Here is a 15,023-nt window from a genome sequence, read left to right on the forward strand (position 1 = left end):
ACCACAGGGGCTACATGGCCTTATTAGGGCCATCGGCGGCCTGCATGTGACCCTGCAGACTGGCCCAATTGTTCTCCACCTCAGACTTAACGCCTCATCTCAAAATGGTTACAACTGGCCTGAAGAAGGAAGCGCGCAAGTCTATTTGAAAAGCCAAAGACGTGCTCATAAAATGCTATTTCTCATGTTCTGTCCGAATGTTTCTGTGCTGTATGTGTTGTAAGTAAGATCGTCCCTGATGATCCAAATATGGAGTCATTAGAGTCATTAGCTAAGTAGCTGAATTTGAATGGATGGGGTCGGCGCTCTTTGGGGCGCCTCATTATGCAGGCGCATTAAAAGAAAGCAGTGGGGGGCAAATTGGTGGTTAAGGGCACGAACAAAAAGAGGGGCAGGGACTGTGAGGAGGGTCATGATTCAAATTCTAAGTGGTAAGATGTCCCCATTGTCAGTGGGGTATATAGCAGGCAGACCAAACTCTCCATCCGGCGAGTTTGTGCGAGTTGGCACAACAGAGAAGCTGCCTGTTATAACTCAGTGAAGATCCAAAACCCAGGAATTGGAAGAATCACAATGGCCTCCTGGCACTGCAAATGGATTGTTCTATTTCTTCTCTCGATATTGACAAGTGACATTGGAGTATTTAGTCGCGCAGTAGACACGCTGGGATTTCTGTCACAGTCGCCGAAAACTGCAGATGACTCCTCCGGACCAACTTTACGCATGGACGCGTTGAGACGGTGGAGGCGCGGGATCGCGGAGACGAACCGGGAGCGGTGCGCAGAGCTGGCGGCGCCTTGGCTGGAAAACACACAGCAAGCTCCTGAGGATAATGCAACACTGTTGCAGCTCCGCGTTAGGCCCTTTTCCCCGGGAGCCTCCCAGGGCCTGGTGTTCCCAGGAAAATCTCTTTTCAGCTTTGTCCGACGGGTTTACCACTGCTGTCAGGAGGGACTGAACTGCAGAAGCGTAAAAGGAATTCAAGGTCGCTTGAGAGGAGGTAAGACAAACTAGATCCGGCTAAAACACATGCGTTGTCATAATAAACTTTCTTCTACTATAGAATTGAAATGTTGGTTGTGTTGGGTTAGGCATGGTGAGGCAAGGAGACACACATGTGTCCCCAATTGGCTGCTGAGCTCAGTCAGAAAAACTGAAGATGTTTAGGTTTATTTTCCATGTGGTTAATTCCACTAAATGTAGCTCAATGCAACATATAAAAGTAGTTATTGTGACCACAGGCCTGGTGTCTCCACATGTGGACTGTAGACCCCAACCATCAGGAGGGCTTTGAGAGCCAAACCCCTAACAGTGGTGATAAATTCTCCAACTGCATCAAAACACATCATTGCTATTACTTTACATTACTTTGAATTTATTTCTCGACCATGAAACACACTCATTCGATTTGAAATCAAGATATCTACAGCATAAAACGCTGCATGGGAATTAAAAGGTAATAATGTAAGTCAGAGGGAATGATTAGCCTTGCTCATTAAAAGCATTTACATTCATTCAATATAGGAATGAATGAATGCATCTTTTAGCAGGAAAAAGATGCATTATAAACAGCCTTAAGCAGCCATATGCAAACATATATGGCGTTGAAAGAGTGACACTGTGCAGGACTGTCACAAGCTGTGGAAGTGAATGCAGAAGCAGTTGGGCGGACATTAATGACTTGATTAATGCAGCTGTATTGAGAACCATGGTATCTGCATACAAATGAGTCTTTGCTGGCTTAATGTCCCCTCCAAGAATAGTTGAGATATCCTGCTGCCAGATTAACAAGGTATTAGGAGTGAAAACATCACCTCTGTGGTGGAGATCCTACTCTAATCCATGGGATTTATCAAACTGGAGCCTGACATGAGTGTATGTGCTGCTCTGTGACATGAAATTCTCCATCTGAAACTGTACTGTGACTCTGACAGACTCTTGACTGCCTCTCCTCCTCCTCCTCAGATACAGACGTGGAGTTTCTCCTCACCAGGGAGATTTTATCATTGACAGTGATGAGAGCCGAGCTTCACCTCCAACTTTCCAACCCACAACATCTGGATGTCCATCCTGTGCTTTCTTCTATGGCAAAGCGTGACCTTCCTACAAGGTAAAAACTCTTCTCTCAATATGTTCTGTACTTTGATTAATTTAGTGTTTTACACAAATTCTTAATTTCGGTCACTCTAGACTGATGGCCTCTGGGAGTCTCAGGCCTGGTTGTAATCCTGTTGTCTCTCGCTTCCTTTAGGTACAGTTTGTGGTCACGGGGCAACACGATGGAGCTGAGAGTGGATCTGCTGTTCCTTTTCCAGAGTCTGCAGGAGGTAGCGGGTGGTGCCGGAGGGGGTCCCAGCTTGGTCAACATGCGGCGGGTGGTGTTTTCTTCCAGGGGGGATCCACCAAGAGAAAAGCCCACTTCAGGAGCTCTGCAGGACACTGATGGTGATGTGTGGGGGGATGGGGTCGCTAACACGCTGCCTGTTCTGGAGCTGGGCTTGGTCCTGGGATGCAGTCAGGCTGGATCAGGAGTGTCCTGTGGAACTGGCGGTGTTCACCTCTCACACACACCTTTCATGGCTCTGTACTACAGATGAAGTCAAACTGAGACTGGACTTCTGCACGGAAACATTTAATCTCTTGACTCACTCTTTTCTAACTGAAGAGACAGTCGTCTCAAAGCTTACAAGGAAATGATGCACTTCAATGTCAAAACTATTAATTTATCAGTTTTTTTTTGTAAAAATATATATACATATGTAAATAGCAAATATGATATACTGTAACTTTATGGAGTCATTCTTTGGTTATTAAAGCTCAATCTAACAATGGCTCATGACGCAAGCGTTTTGCCATTTATTTCAGTGGCTGCGGTTCAGTCGACTTTATTCAGCTGTGCTCCTCTTTTGGATATTCTGGTACCAACACCTTTTATATATGTGCTTCTATTTAAAGAAGTTTTCACAGCTGGTGGGGAAAAAAAAACCACCTGGACAAACAAAGGGCTTGTACATGTGCTGTGACGCTGCTGAACTGCGACTGACTACTCTATGAATTTGTCAGGAAATATTCTTAGACTGATATATTAGAGTTAAAAGGTATTTAAGCATTCGCAAAGTTGCATATAGCTCCACAATGCTTCACACTTTGGATGGTGTGGATTCACAGGCACAGTACTTGTCATAAGATCAAATTTAACACAATACTGCTAAATACCAAATAATCTCACAAAGCACTCAACGGCAACTCAGTGATGTTGGAGTCGAAAAAAAAGCAACACGTTCTGATAAAATAGCACATTTATTAAAAAGAGACAGCATTTATCAGCATTTCCCCATTTTGCAGACATATGCCACATCTGAGTAGGATCAGGGGTCTCAAATACATTTCTCAGTCCACCTGCTGCTGCCTACAGCCCTCAGAGGAGCATTTATTTATCCAACACATGTATGTCTATACAGTAGGACTCATATTTAAGCACACACTCACACTGTGCGATCGGTGGCAGACCTCGTTGTTTGTGTCTATGGACTGCTGCCTGGACGATGGACAAGTTGGCTGATGTTTTGCTGTTCAAATTTGTCTCAGTTTAAATTCATCTCACATGTTCAGTTGCTTTGAAAATGAGAAACATAGAAAGATAGCGACAAGCTGACAATGGTCATCTCAAACAAATTTACATTAATCACAGAGCAATTAAAAGGACTCTTTTAGGATGAAAATTTCAAGAGGATGGGGTGTCACGGCAGGGGAGTAAGTGGTGACAATAACTCTGATGACAAGACATGATTAGACAGGACACCTGGTTTACCAGGTGAGAAAAATTATGGTTTAAAAAGGTTCTTCATTTATGAGATAAATGAAGAACCTTTAGCATTATGTTCGGACACTGTTTAAGAATTTGGATGGAATGACGGCAATTCTTTGGTTTTCATGTGAAAAACCCCCCACTGAGAGCAGATCTTCATTCCACTCCAGTTCATTCAGTTGTGATGTATTGTCAATAACAGGTCCGAAGTAGGCTGGTGAGGAGCTAAATACATAAGAGATACAACAGTTGGAAACAAGTGCTGGACATATGCATTTCACACAGTTCTCTTACAAACCTTTCCATTTGTTTTTGACTGGCTTTGCTCCTGGAAAAGTTGAGGTTACCGACAGGCTCAAGATATATTAACTCTACTGACAGAATCCTAACAAGGGTTGTTTGTGTGGAATGAAAATCTAGCCCTGAAAAGTGTGTTTAACAGAGAAAAAGGGGGAAAAAAAGGTTAATTTGATATAAGCAAACAAAAGAGCAACCTCAAGGCGAAAGATGATAAAGCACAATGTATTCAATAATTCAAGGCAACAAAGACGAACACACAAAAAAATTACATGATTTTAAAATACATGAGGCAGTGCAAAATGTCACACCAATAAAATATCACGTTTTAAAAACGCAAAACAAAACAGATCCTGAGGAAAAAATTCAAACATATCCAAGCGTATTATAAAATATCTCCAGATCAGCCCCACTCTGATTTAAATTATATATAATAGAATGGAAGATCCCACATTTTCAGACATAATCTCATTTATTTGACTTTCTGACAGTCAGTTCATCTGGCTGCCTGTTAAATTTTTTTGTATTCTGTACCAACAACTGTTCCTCCCCAGAAGAAAGGCCACAAAGTCTTCCTCAGGAGACAAAAAACAAACAAACAAAAAAACCCCAAAACACCCTAACATCCCAGCTACAACACAAACGTGATGAGAACAAAACTGTTGTCACACAATAAAAAGTGTAATCTTGTACCTTATATACACACGCAACTGTGTAGACTTGCAGAGGAACAGAACACGGTGACTTTGGTGGAATTAAATGTACTTTTTGCATCTTTTCAGAGGAAAAAAAAGGTGCTTAAATATATGAGTTGAGTTTACAACTTAAGAGACAGAAAAAACAAAAACCCCAAAACCAACTAACCAAATATTTTCTGGCACTAACTTCTTACCCACAATCAATCAAAATGGGAAGAAGAATCGAGGAGTGAGGAAGGATCCACAACACCTGAATTATTAACCGTCAGGGGACATTTAAGACGCATTAGTGAAACAGGCAAAGTTACAAAAACGTCCTAGGAATAGAGCTAAGCACTTAAGGGAGGTAACTAGATACATAAATAGGAGGGATCACAACTCACACTAAAAATGAAGAACAAAGCTGCTTTTCAGTCTGCATGGAACGCAAAGCAGGATATCATTGTCCAAAAGCAGAGACTAAAACACAAAGTGAACCTTTTTTTCCCCTACATGGCCACATTATCAAAGATCAAATTTTGTCCCATTTGCTCAATCAATTCAAGGACCAGAACTCGTAGCTTAATTGCACTGAAAGTTCACACTGATTTAACAAAATGGTACAGTCCACATTAAAAGTTTTAAGACAACAGATTTGAAAAGGCTGAGTGAAGAATGCGGAAAATGCAATAAATGTTGATTTATAACATCTGGTAAACATCATTTTCTCCTGACTGATATTGTGCTTTCTCATCTCTTACTGCAGGTAGATGAACTTGTGGTGCACGCAGAGCAACTTTGGGGATGTATGAAACAAGTGCATTGACTGGCACAGATTCTCATGATTTATTATATTAACATTGAGCTGCAGCGGCCTGTTCTCTCAGTTTCAAATAACATGAAGGACTGAAGTTCAGAGTCAACACAGCTTTCTGTTTTAAATCGAAAACACAAAATTAATGACACAAAACAAATACAACTATTACAGCTGTCCTCTCAGTTAACCGATGACGACGATGATGATGAGGGTACTGCGTGTCCAAACACCTTCAATTTCATCCACTTGCCACAGAGGCATCCCAGAACTGTATTTTGCAAGCTATTAGTCAAATTAAAACAGGCCACCAAGTTTTTCTTCTCTAATGACATAAAGAGAGACATTCTTTGGTGAGACAAAAAGGCAGGCATACATAATGAATGAATAGAAAAAGGCAAAGATCAGAGAAAAAACAGAAAATGAAAAGATCCTGACTCACTTGAGCTTAAGCATTTCACAGCTTCAACTTTGCCTCTCACTAAATGTGGCATCTCTTACTGAAAAAAACCGTAAGGTTCAATATTCTCACGTTGTAATGTGTGAATTAAAAAAAAAAAAAAAAAAAAAAAAGGACTCATCCTTGAAAACAAACAAACAAAACCAAAAGGACTTTAAATTTGTGATCACTGTTAAGCACTTTTCATGGCCCTGGATCAGTATTTGATGGAACAATGCCAAAGTATGTATTACCACACATCAACAGATTTGTGAAACTTAACCTATATTTATGTAAAGGCAAACCGACTTAGACAGCAGACAGCAAATAATCCAGCTAGCTAGAGCTGGTTCAACACCAATTACTTTCGTCTTTCAACAACGTATGGCAAGTAGATGATGGCACGTCAACAAAGAACTAACTAGATCTGAGTGGAAAGACACAAAAACGCGACAAGTTGAGAAAAATGGGAGCCTCTCAGATGGCAACTGTACACCTGACTCATAGTTTCTATTCTATTTAACCAATTTCTAAGCAGCACCATTTCCAATTTGAAGGTATCATGTCTGACCAGATGCTGAGCAGGAGTGTTAAACTTCCTTGCTACACCCAGTACAAAACAATGCTTTTTAGTTAATAAAACGGGCCCAGACCAATAACTTCTACGGACCCCTTAGCTGCTGAATTGTGGTTTCAAACAGTGAAGACTGGCATCTGTAAATCCTGCCCAGTCTCTGAGTGGAAATGACTAACATTGTTCAAAAGGGTCAGCAGAGGTGGATGCGAAACACATTCACAAAGAAGCGCACAGCATACACTTCCTACATCTCCTTTTCTTTCCTCAACGGTAGAATGCGACAACAGCGTTTGCTTCATCTCGTAGTGGCTTTCCGAAAAGTTGTCTCTTTTTGTCCTCTGTTGTCATGATTTTCTTCAAGCCTTCAAGCTCTCTCCTGCGTGTATGCTTTTACCTGTGCTGCTGTTGTCGACCCCCCCCCCAACCCCCCCCTCTCCTTCCCTCTCTTCATAGTCTGTCTGTCCGTTTGATGTCTCCTCGATCACTAGTTGTAGCTCACAGCCGACAGAGGCAGAACAGTGTGGGGATGAACACCCCAAACGCCACAAGGATGGGAAACATTAGGCTGCTGTTGTCGGCTGCGTATGGGTTTGGTGTTCGGGGGCCTGACTGGACCCTGTTCTTGGAACCTATAGGGACCTTTTTCTTCCCACCTTCCTCGCCTCCCTCGCTCTCCTCCTCCTCTTCTTCCTCTTCCTCGTGCTTCTCCAAGCCAGGGTGAGGCTGAAGTTTTGGCACATCTGTCAAGTAAAAAAGTGTAAAGGAAGATGGGTGAGGTTGGTCCAAATCACACAGAAAGAAATTGGTACACAAATAGTCTGGATGTATCACTTGCGCATAACACTGCTACAACTAAGTCTACAACTACTGTAGTAAAATGCTGGTAAACTCTGGTTGAGCAAAATATTGTAATACTAATCAATACAGGGTATGTTTGCAGTCTCAGGACTCACCTTCTAATGTCCCCTTCATTACGTAGAGCGCGCAGACCTTGGGGTTGTCATAATAACCCTGAAACACAGAACATATCAGTAGAAGAGCAGGGACAACAGCGCCAAATGTAAGCAAAAGAAAAAGTAATATAATACCATAGAGAAGTGATGATAATTGTGATTGTTTCTAACAATGATCTATTATCTTTTTTGCTTTCAAGAAACAATTAATGGTTGGAGCACCCTTATCTCTGTATGATGCTCAATTTGACACAAACAATATTAAAAATGTCTTCCTTCTTTGTTTTTATTCTATATTTAATCACTGTGATAAAAGAGAGAATCAACATTTGGTGCAGGTGGATTTCTGCTGGACAAGTGGAGAGTGCAAAACAACCTGTGCGAGAGAGATTTGGTTATTTCATTGTTAGAATAGTTTTAACATTCACAAAAAGAGCCGACAGTGCATCCCACTTGTATCTTTTTAAAGAGAAAATGCAGAGAGGGCCAGTGAGCTACAAAAAATAAAAAGAAGAAAGAGGTCAAAGCAAAAAAACATTTCTGAAGTATGCCACCCTACAAATTTAGCCTATAGTCACATGTTCTACAAACCCACTGGCAAAATCTTTCATTTGTTAGAACCCGGGAATAAAAAAAGAATACTAATCATGTTAGAAGGCCCCCCCCCCCAAAGTATTAATCCTAAGGACTGCAGCAACCTCATCAGTATTTGTGAGTAGTTCCCAAACTCCCAAAAAACAGAATCAAAAGGTAATCTGACTGTGATGTTCTGCTGTATTGGAAGTACTGTATTGGTGCAAATATGGGCTAAGTAAACAAGTATGCGTCAAACAAATGTTGACAAGATAATTCTAATTGAAAGAAATTCTATGGCAATAACTACTTAATATCACGTTTTTGTTTTGGGCATTTTATAAATTATTACTAATATAATTGTGGACATTTTTGCCAAGTTTTGCAGCAGGAGATTCAATTAAACCTCACAGTCAGATACACAGTCAATAGTTGCCTATCAGTCAATATAAAGCCATGTCAATTGTAACAGAAGTACAGTATCATAGTATTATATGGTGCTGTACTGTTGGCAAGGAGGACAAAAAGGGAAATGTTATACACATCAGGTTGTAGGAAGTGTCTAAAAAGTAGAGTGATGGTGTTGGATAATGTGAAGGGGAGACACTTGAACCAAATTACCAACACCATTGCTGCTGCAGGCCTGTGGCAGGAGATGCTAGATGTATTACCAGAGAGTAAATGTGACAAGGACCTTATCACAAAGACAGCAATAGATAAGAGGCTGTTTTTATTGGTTTAAGGGGATGGATAACAACAGATTTTTTGGATGTCGCAATGTCCTTTCCTAACTCACAGTAACCAGCAATCGTATCTATGAGAAATGGAAACGAAAGGCAAGCGACCACTAACTTGAAGATGGAGTAAATAGAGAATTTGACACCGGATTCACAGACAGTAGTTGCTTGGTGCAAAGTTAATTTTATACGCTACATGCCAAGTAAACAAATATGATAAAGACCAACCAGATGTGGGACTGTAGTCAGCCAGTTGGAATGTGTGGGCCATACAATTAACTGTCAACAGCCCCTTTCAAACATGGAGTTCATTATGTAAATGTATTGTTGATTTTACATGTCAGTCTCGTATTTGACAAAGTCCCAAGCATCACTTTTCTACACAAGTTATAATGGCAATTTCCCACACGGCTGAAGTTTGATGCTGTCATATTAAAAGGAACAGTTCAACATTTTGAGAAATACTCTTATTTGCAACAAATTAACTTCATTATATCTTGTTTGTTCAATGTAGAAAAACAAAAATGTAAAAATTTCATTTTATAGTAACAGCTGAAGATAGACAGGAAAGGTGGGAGTGACCGCTGCGGTAAGGACTCAGCCTTGGTACATGAGGCGCACGCTCCACTGGGTGAGCTACTGGGGTGCCCCCGTTTTTGTTGTACATTTGGGTTTTTACACAGATTAAACAAACAGGATATAATGTGTTAATTAGAGGCTCTGGTAGGCATTATTCCCCCCTTTCAAAAAATAAATAAATAAATATTTGGACAGTGCCCAGTTGCTGGAGGTTGTTTTATATTTAACAGGCAAGAAAGTGGTATGAATCTTCTCATCTAACTCTCAGCAAGGACGAGAAAAATGCAGATACAGACACCGCCACAAACTTCTACTGGGTCATACGTGATGATTGAGAGGAATTATTTTTGTATCAGTGAGTCCATGCATTGTTTTTTTTAAGAAAATCCTACTCATTTTGCCTTTAAGTAATTTTAATATAAAGTAACATTACTGGTGTAATGGCTATTCTCCCAACCCCTGTCCATTGCACATAGCTGCCCATTGTCACCTTAAAATAATAAAACATATTCCATAAAGAAAATAAATTAATAAATCAAGGCTAGGACACCACTTTTACTCACGTTTGGTTGAATAGTCTGATAAAAAAAGACATAAAATACATCTGTCTTTATCAAAACTCTTGACACTTTATTTTAAGAAACTCTCCACTGTTGCAACGTGACTGCCATGACATAACATGGATTTTTCATTTAAGCCAATAGTCTGTTCCTGCATTATGTTCAACCTCACCAACCTGTTTGAACAGCATCAACAAATCAAGGAAGTTGTCAAAGTGCTATTTAAAAGTGTCATGGTAAAATAAGCAAACTGACATTCCCTTTCGACAGACAATGACATCTAGATATTTCTCAGATAATTTAAATAAAAACAGCTCACCTTTACAAACTCCACAATGAGCTTGCCGTTGAAAGTGGACACTTCTCCTTGCACACTCAGCTTGCCACGTTTAATAGAAAAGGGCACTATTTCATCATGAGCGGTACTGTGACCCACACGTTCAAAGATATCCAGGTCCTTCACCACCACATGGCCGTTTAGACGGACGTCAAACACCTAGAAAAACATATTCCCAAATCAGCAATGCCTAAAAGCTAATCCACACACACACACACAGCCATGGTGCCATCAATACAGTACACTGATGGCTATTCAACTCCCAGAGTACTGTCTAAACACTATATGAACTGTGTGTGTGTGTGGGGGGGATATAAGCACATGGAAAGTTTAAATGAAGCACAAATAAAAAAATGCATACATTGTCCACTGATTCATTCATTTTCATACCTTTTGCTGTGACTGGGCGAAGTAAACTTCTGCATACTTCATAACTAGTATATAGTCTCCTTCCTCACGAATGGGAATATCATATCCAAAAGTGTCCTCATTGTAGCGCTCTGTCTGATACAGAATCTGGTCCTCTGGACTGGAGCGCAGTATTGGCAGACGCACACCATAATCAGATGCTACAAAGGAGAATAGCACCAGGTTCAGTTTGCACTTTGCACAAGACCATATTATTAGCTACATTATTGGAAAAGTGATCATGTTTTAAGTCAAGGAAAGTACCAAATTGCACATTGCGTAAGCCCTGACCGTTTCCTGCACTCAGTGTCCTTCTGTCTCAAATGGCAAGTTACCACATTGTGTTCACTCCAACTTGGAATTACAGTATCTCTGCCTCATAACTGGAGCTAAGAATGACTCTACAGTCAATTTGATCATATCGTCACCTGCTTCCTCTACATGCTGAGAGGGGCGGAGCTGTAGTCCTCTATGCTGACTCCTCATTAGTTTGTGGTTACTTGCGGAAGCCAGACTATACAGAGGTTTCTGCTTGAAATGTCTGTTACTCTGAAAAACAGCTTTTACCTTCACAATGTCGTTGTCAGCAACACCTTACAGGTGAATATTAGCAGTTAACCGCTGATAACATCGACTCACCTTTGCCAACCTTCCCTTCCAATGGGTCCTTTTTGAAGTGAATACCGTGCACGTCCACGTGTGCTTCACCCCCGGCATTAACAGCCCAGATAACCCGTTCAGCGAGGCTGGGGCCCCCGCCGTCCGCCCAACACTGCTCTGCCAGCAGCGACAGCACCACTGCGACCACTCCGACGACGAGCTGCGCCGTGACCCGCTGCATTGCCACACACAGCCTGGTCCTAGATACAGAAACAGACAGCGTCGGTATCTGCTTGCTTGCAGCACCGACTGAGTTGCTGTACAGAAGTAACCTTTCCACAAGTAACATTACCCACATAAGGTTAGCTAGCCAGGTTGTCTGGATGACATGCAACATGATATCTGTTAGTTAGCCAGTATGCTAACGTTAACAGTACCAATACCGGGTGTAGCATTAGCACAAAAGCACAGACACCCAGAAAATGACCCTAACCCTAATTATACCACTATTATACAACTACCCTAGCTTAGCGTTTACAGATTAATGAAATGCCGCCTCCATATTAAATCAGACAAACACTAAATAGATGACGAGAAATTAGCAGCGAGTAACGTTGGTCAATTAGGCTAGCTAGCTAGCTTGCTAACCTACCTGTCTAACCAGAAAAAGCGTTACTTGGTCTATGATGAGAGTTCGGCTAACGTTAATGCAAATGTGTCTTACCTTCCCCTCCCACAAATCTCTTCAACCCGTCTCTTGCCAACGTGTAAGCTTTTCCCTGCAGATACAGTCTCACCAGGTGCCTATACACCGTAACTTAAGATAACTTTACTGAGTGCGGATATTCTCAGTTGCTGGTGGCCACAGCCTGCTACACCGACTTTCATTCAATGTGTGCATCCGAACTAACATCTGCTCTGCTAGCTACAGCGGCTGCCAGTTTGCAGGAGGCGGAACAGTGCTACCTAACCTTAGATTTCCCATGGCCAATGACTGACAGATACTCTGTCGAATCGCATTCACCTGTTAAGGTTTCCTGAACCATTAAACACACATTTCATATCATAAACCAATCATATCCTACTTTGTTGTAACAATGTACAAATGACAAGAATATCAGCGGTCATAACGTGTTCGGGTTGTAAACAAGTTTTGCCCATATCTAACCTTGATTGACAGAAACGGGCAAACTGAAGCCCTGTGTCCTTTTTCCACGTCAAGTGAGGTTTTGAGTATTTCATGCCCTGAGTTTAGCCTCTCAGGCAGCAGTCTCACTTTGTGCGCACACACACACACACACACACACACACACACACACACACACACACACACACCTCCTTTAGACAGGATGGCGGGCCAAACGTTAATCATATAAAACCAAGTTTATCATTTACATTCTGGAGTTAGTTTCGTTTTAAATTAAGAACAAAGTTAAAGATGTGAGTACAGGGATGAACTCAGGACAAGAAACCCACTGAACTTGAAAGAAACCACCAATATGCTAAAGAAAGGGTAGTTTGCAGTGCTATGGAGGCTAATTTTACTTATATTATTTATCGTTTGCCCTACACCATATATCTATGGCCTTATATTTTTATACAATAGTTTCCACCGGTTCAATCATCAATCACTCCAAACCTACAAGAGGGTATTTCTAGTGACCGGGGTCGAATCAGTTACCAGTTGTACTGACACTGACAGCCAAAGGTAAGATATCTTCAACATTATCTTACATTATTATTCAAGGGACTGAGATGTATATATATATATATATATATATATATATATATATATATATATTTAAAATAGTAATATTTTACAAAGATGCATATATATATATTTAAAATAGTAATATTTTAAATATAGCCTACACACGTTCTTTAAGAAATCTTCACGCCCCCCTCTTTCCGGTAGGCCATGGTATGGTCCGAGTCTTGTCCAAACAGCAGAGTACAACGCAGCGCGCACACGCTGCAGTCGAGAGTTGACCAGAAAGGAGTGAATGAAGATAGTTGCTATGGCAACAGCAATACCTCTATGGATGACAGGTGTTTCATGATTGTTTTTTACGTAACAAAACATTGGTAAACATACGTTAAAATACCCTCTATCCTTAAAATGAAGCAAATATACAGCCTTGTATAGTTAAATTGTTTGCTACAGCTACGGTGCCGTGGATTTGTCGATATTTGCAATAAACTCCTCCAATGCCATAATGTTTCCACAGATGTACTTTACATAAGCATATGTGAAACATTTGTTGCTGCAGCTGCAGCTCTGCAACAATGTCTCCCAGAGGCAGCACGTAATTGTTCAGTTTTATCGTGGGCGTTGCTGTGCCTGTAACAACCTCCCCTATTCTTTCTAGATGCAAGCTAATTCTTGCACTGAGCATTTTCAAGGTACATTTAAGGTTCAAGGTACATTTGTTTGTCATTCTACAACACAGGGCTGCACAATGAAATTAAAGTTGTAGCCCCCTTCACGCTAGTTAATTATTAGTTAGTGTCAATGTGGTCATTTTTAACTGTTTAACTGTAACTGCATTATTTTATAATGGAGCACATGTGTTACCAAATAGTTTTAGCTGAAGCTTAACAGTGAAATGAAATGACTGCAGTTGCTTGGTATAGAAAAGCATGTAAACACTGTCTTGTCACTGCTGCCCAAATAAAGCAAGGCATCTCTTTATGATACATTTTATGCATATTGCATAACCATATGATATGTCTTTAGTAATATGTGTAAAAGGAATATGTTTGTAGTATAAAACATTTGTCATCAAAGCAAAATTAGCCAAAGGTCACACAGGGACACAACACAGTTATTTAGTTATTTTCATTTGATGACTTGCACAGTGATGGTTCTGCACTGTTTGCTGCAGGTGAGGCTTACCCAGCCACAGTCTTACCAGAGATATGAATGAATAATGGATATTATAAGGAGGTTTGTCCTCAAGACATGCAGTGACAGCAGACAGTGTTATACTAATATACTGATAATGACATTTCGACATATGCCTTGTAGACAAACAGCAAAGATTAAGAAGTATAACATGAAATTTAAAGTCCAGACCAAAATAAGCTGCTGTCAACATGTTTTTGAGTATGTATCATTTCACACTGAAAACCATTTCTACTATATTGCGCTTGCATTTTCTTTGGCAATATCACCACAGAAAAAGGGGCTCAAATGTAAACACCTTTTATTTTTCTACAGTTAACCTGGCGAAATATTTTGTTTAGTTTGTTAGACAAAATGCAAATGTGCATACTGAATTTAATAAATTTCTTTCTTTGGCATGCATAAAAATTGCTTCGACAACACAGATGTGTGGACCGCTACCACAACTACAATCATACTGACATTGACATACAGTACAGGTACAACATAATCACATCCACTGTAAATACAGTTCACATATGTCATTCCTACTGTATGATCTAAGGGCAATATGGATTTGGGCAAATAACATATATGAAATGTATTTCAGAGTTCTGTTTCTCATTAATATCAGAGATCTGCTTCTTCGTTGCATGTAGTTGTCAGACAGTGATGCTTTTACAGGACTTGACTGGCACATTGAAAAATCACAGATGGTCACACAGTTGCAATACAGGTGTAATATTGCCACATGGGTTCCTGGGTGGAGCACCAATGTCA

At 40.5% G+C, this 15,023-nt stretch overlaps 2 protein-coding genes and 1 long non-coding RNA gene across 6 annotated transcripts; 2 read left to right on the plus strand and 1 right to left on the minus strand.

Annotated features, from left to right (window-relative positions):
• Window positions 1-112: 112 nt before the first annotated feature.
• Window positions 113-2,831, plus strand: si:ch211-170d8.2 (uncharacterized protein LOC571755 homolog). The gene is made up of 3 exons (XM_044197056.1): window positions 113-1,000; window positions 1,966-2,110; window positions 2,252-2,831. Exons 1-3 carry the CDS (start codon window positions 574-576, stop codon window positions 2,595-2,597), a joined length of 918 nt encoding a protein of 305 aa, XP_044052991.1. The 5' UTR covers window positions 113-573; the 3' UTR covers window positions 2,598-2,831.
• Window positions 2,832-3,281: 450 nt separating this feature from the next.
• mlec (malectin) lies at window positions 3,282-12,654 on the minus strand. 4 transcript variants are annotated; one of them, XM_044197050.1, is made up of 6 exons: window positions 12,528-12,654; window positions 11,399-11,619; window positions 10,742-10,920; window positions 10,334-10,510; window positions 7,566-7,623; window positions 3,282-7,352 (listed from the first exon to the last, which is right to left on the minus strand). In XM_044197050.1, the coding sequence occupies exons 1-6, from the start codon at window positions 12,599-12,601 to the stop codon at window positions 7,108-7,110; spliced, it is 954 nt and encodes a 317-aa protein (XP_044052985.1). In that variant the 5' UTR covers window positions 12,602-12,654; the 3' UTR covers window positions 3,282-7,107. The 4 variants fall into 4 exon arrangements, with proteins under 4 accessions (XP_044052985.1, XP_044052987.1, XP_044052988.1 ...); XM_044197052.1 differs by lacking the exon at window positions 12,528-12,654 and adding an exon at window positions 12,084-12,509; XM_044197053.1 differs by lacking the exon at window positions 12,528-12,654 and adding an exon at window positions 12,012-12,039.
• A 5-nt stretch (window positions 12,655-12,659) lies between these two features.
• On the plus strand, window positions 12,660-14,951 carry LOC122876554. Its single transcript, XR_006378086.1, has 2 exons — window positions 12,660-13,067; window positions 13,275-14,951. It is a non-coding gene; the product is annotated as an uncharacterized LOC122876554 (long non-coding RNA).
• The last annotated feature ends 72 nt before the right edge of the window (window positions 14,952-15,023 follow it).

The sequence above is a fragment of the Siniperca chuatsi genome, linkage group LG5, assembly GCF_020085105.1.
Source record: "Siniperca chuatsi isolate FFG_IHB_CAS linkage group LG5, ASM2008510v1, whole genome shotgun sequence".
In the NCBI taxonomy this organism is placed as follows: Eukaryota; Metazoa; Chordata; class Actinopteri; order Centrarchiformes; family Sinipercidae; genus Siniperca; species Siniperca chuatsi.

Bases quoted from the DNA above. Each gene is read 5' to 3' on its own strand.
- si:ch211-170d8.2 (XM_044197056.1), top strand. From the start codon at position 574: ATGGCCTCCTGGCACTGCAAATGGATTGTTCTATTTCTTCTCTCGATA. The intron at 1,001-1,965 runs GTAAGACAAACT...CCTCCTCCTCAG, and splicing joins TCAAGGTCGCTTGAGAGGAG to ATACAGACGTGGAGTTTCTC. The intron at 2,111-2,251 runs GTAAAAACTCTT...CGCTTCCTTTAG, and splicing joins AAGCGTGACCTTCCTACAAG to GTACAGTTTGTGGTCACGGG.
- mlec (XM_044197050.1), bottom strand. From the start codon at position 12,601: ATGAAATACTCAAAACCTCACTTGACGTGGAAAAAGGACACAGGGCTT. The intron at 11,620-12,527 runs GTTAGATATGGG...TTCTGTATCTAG, and splicing joins GCCCGTTTCTGTCAATCAAG to GACCAGGCTGTGTGTGGCAA. The intron at 10,511-10,741 runs GTATGAAAATGA...ATGTTTTTCTAG, and splicing joins TCGCCCAGTCACAGCAAAAG to GTGTTTGACGTCCGTCTAAA.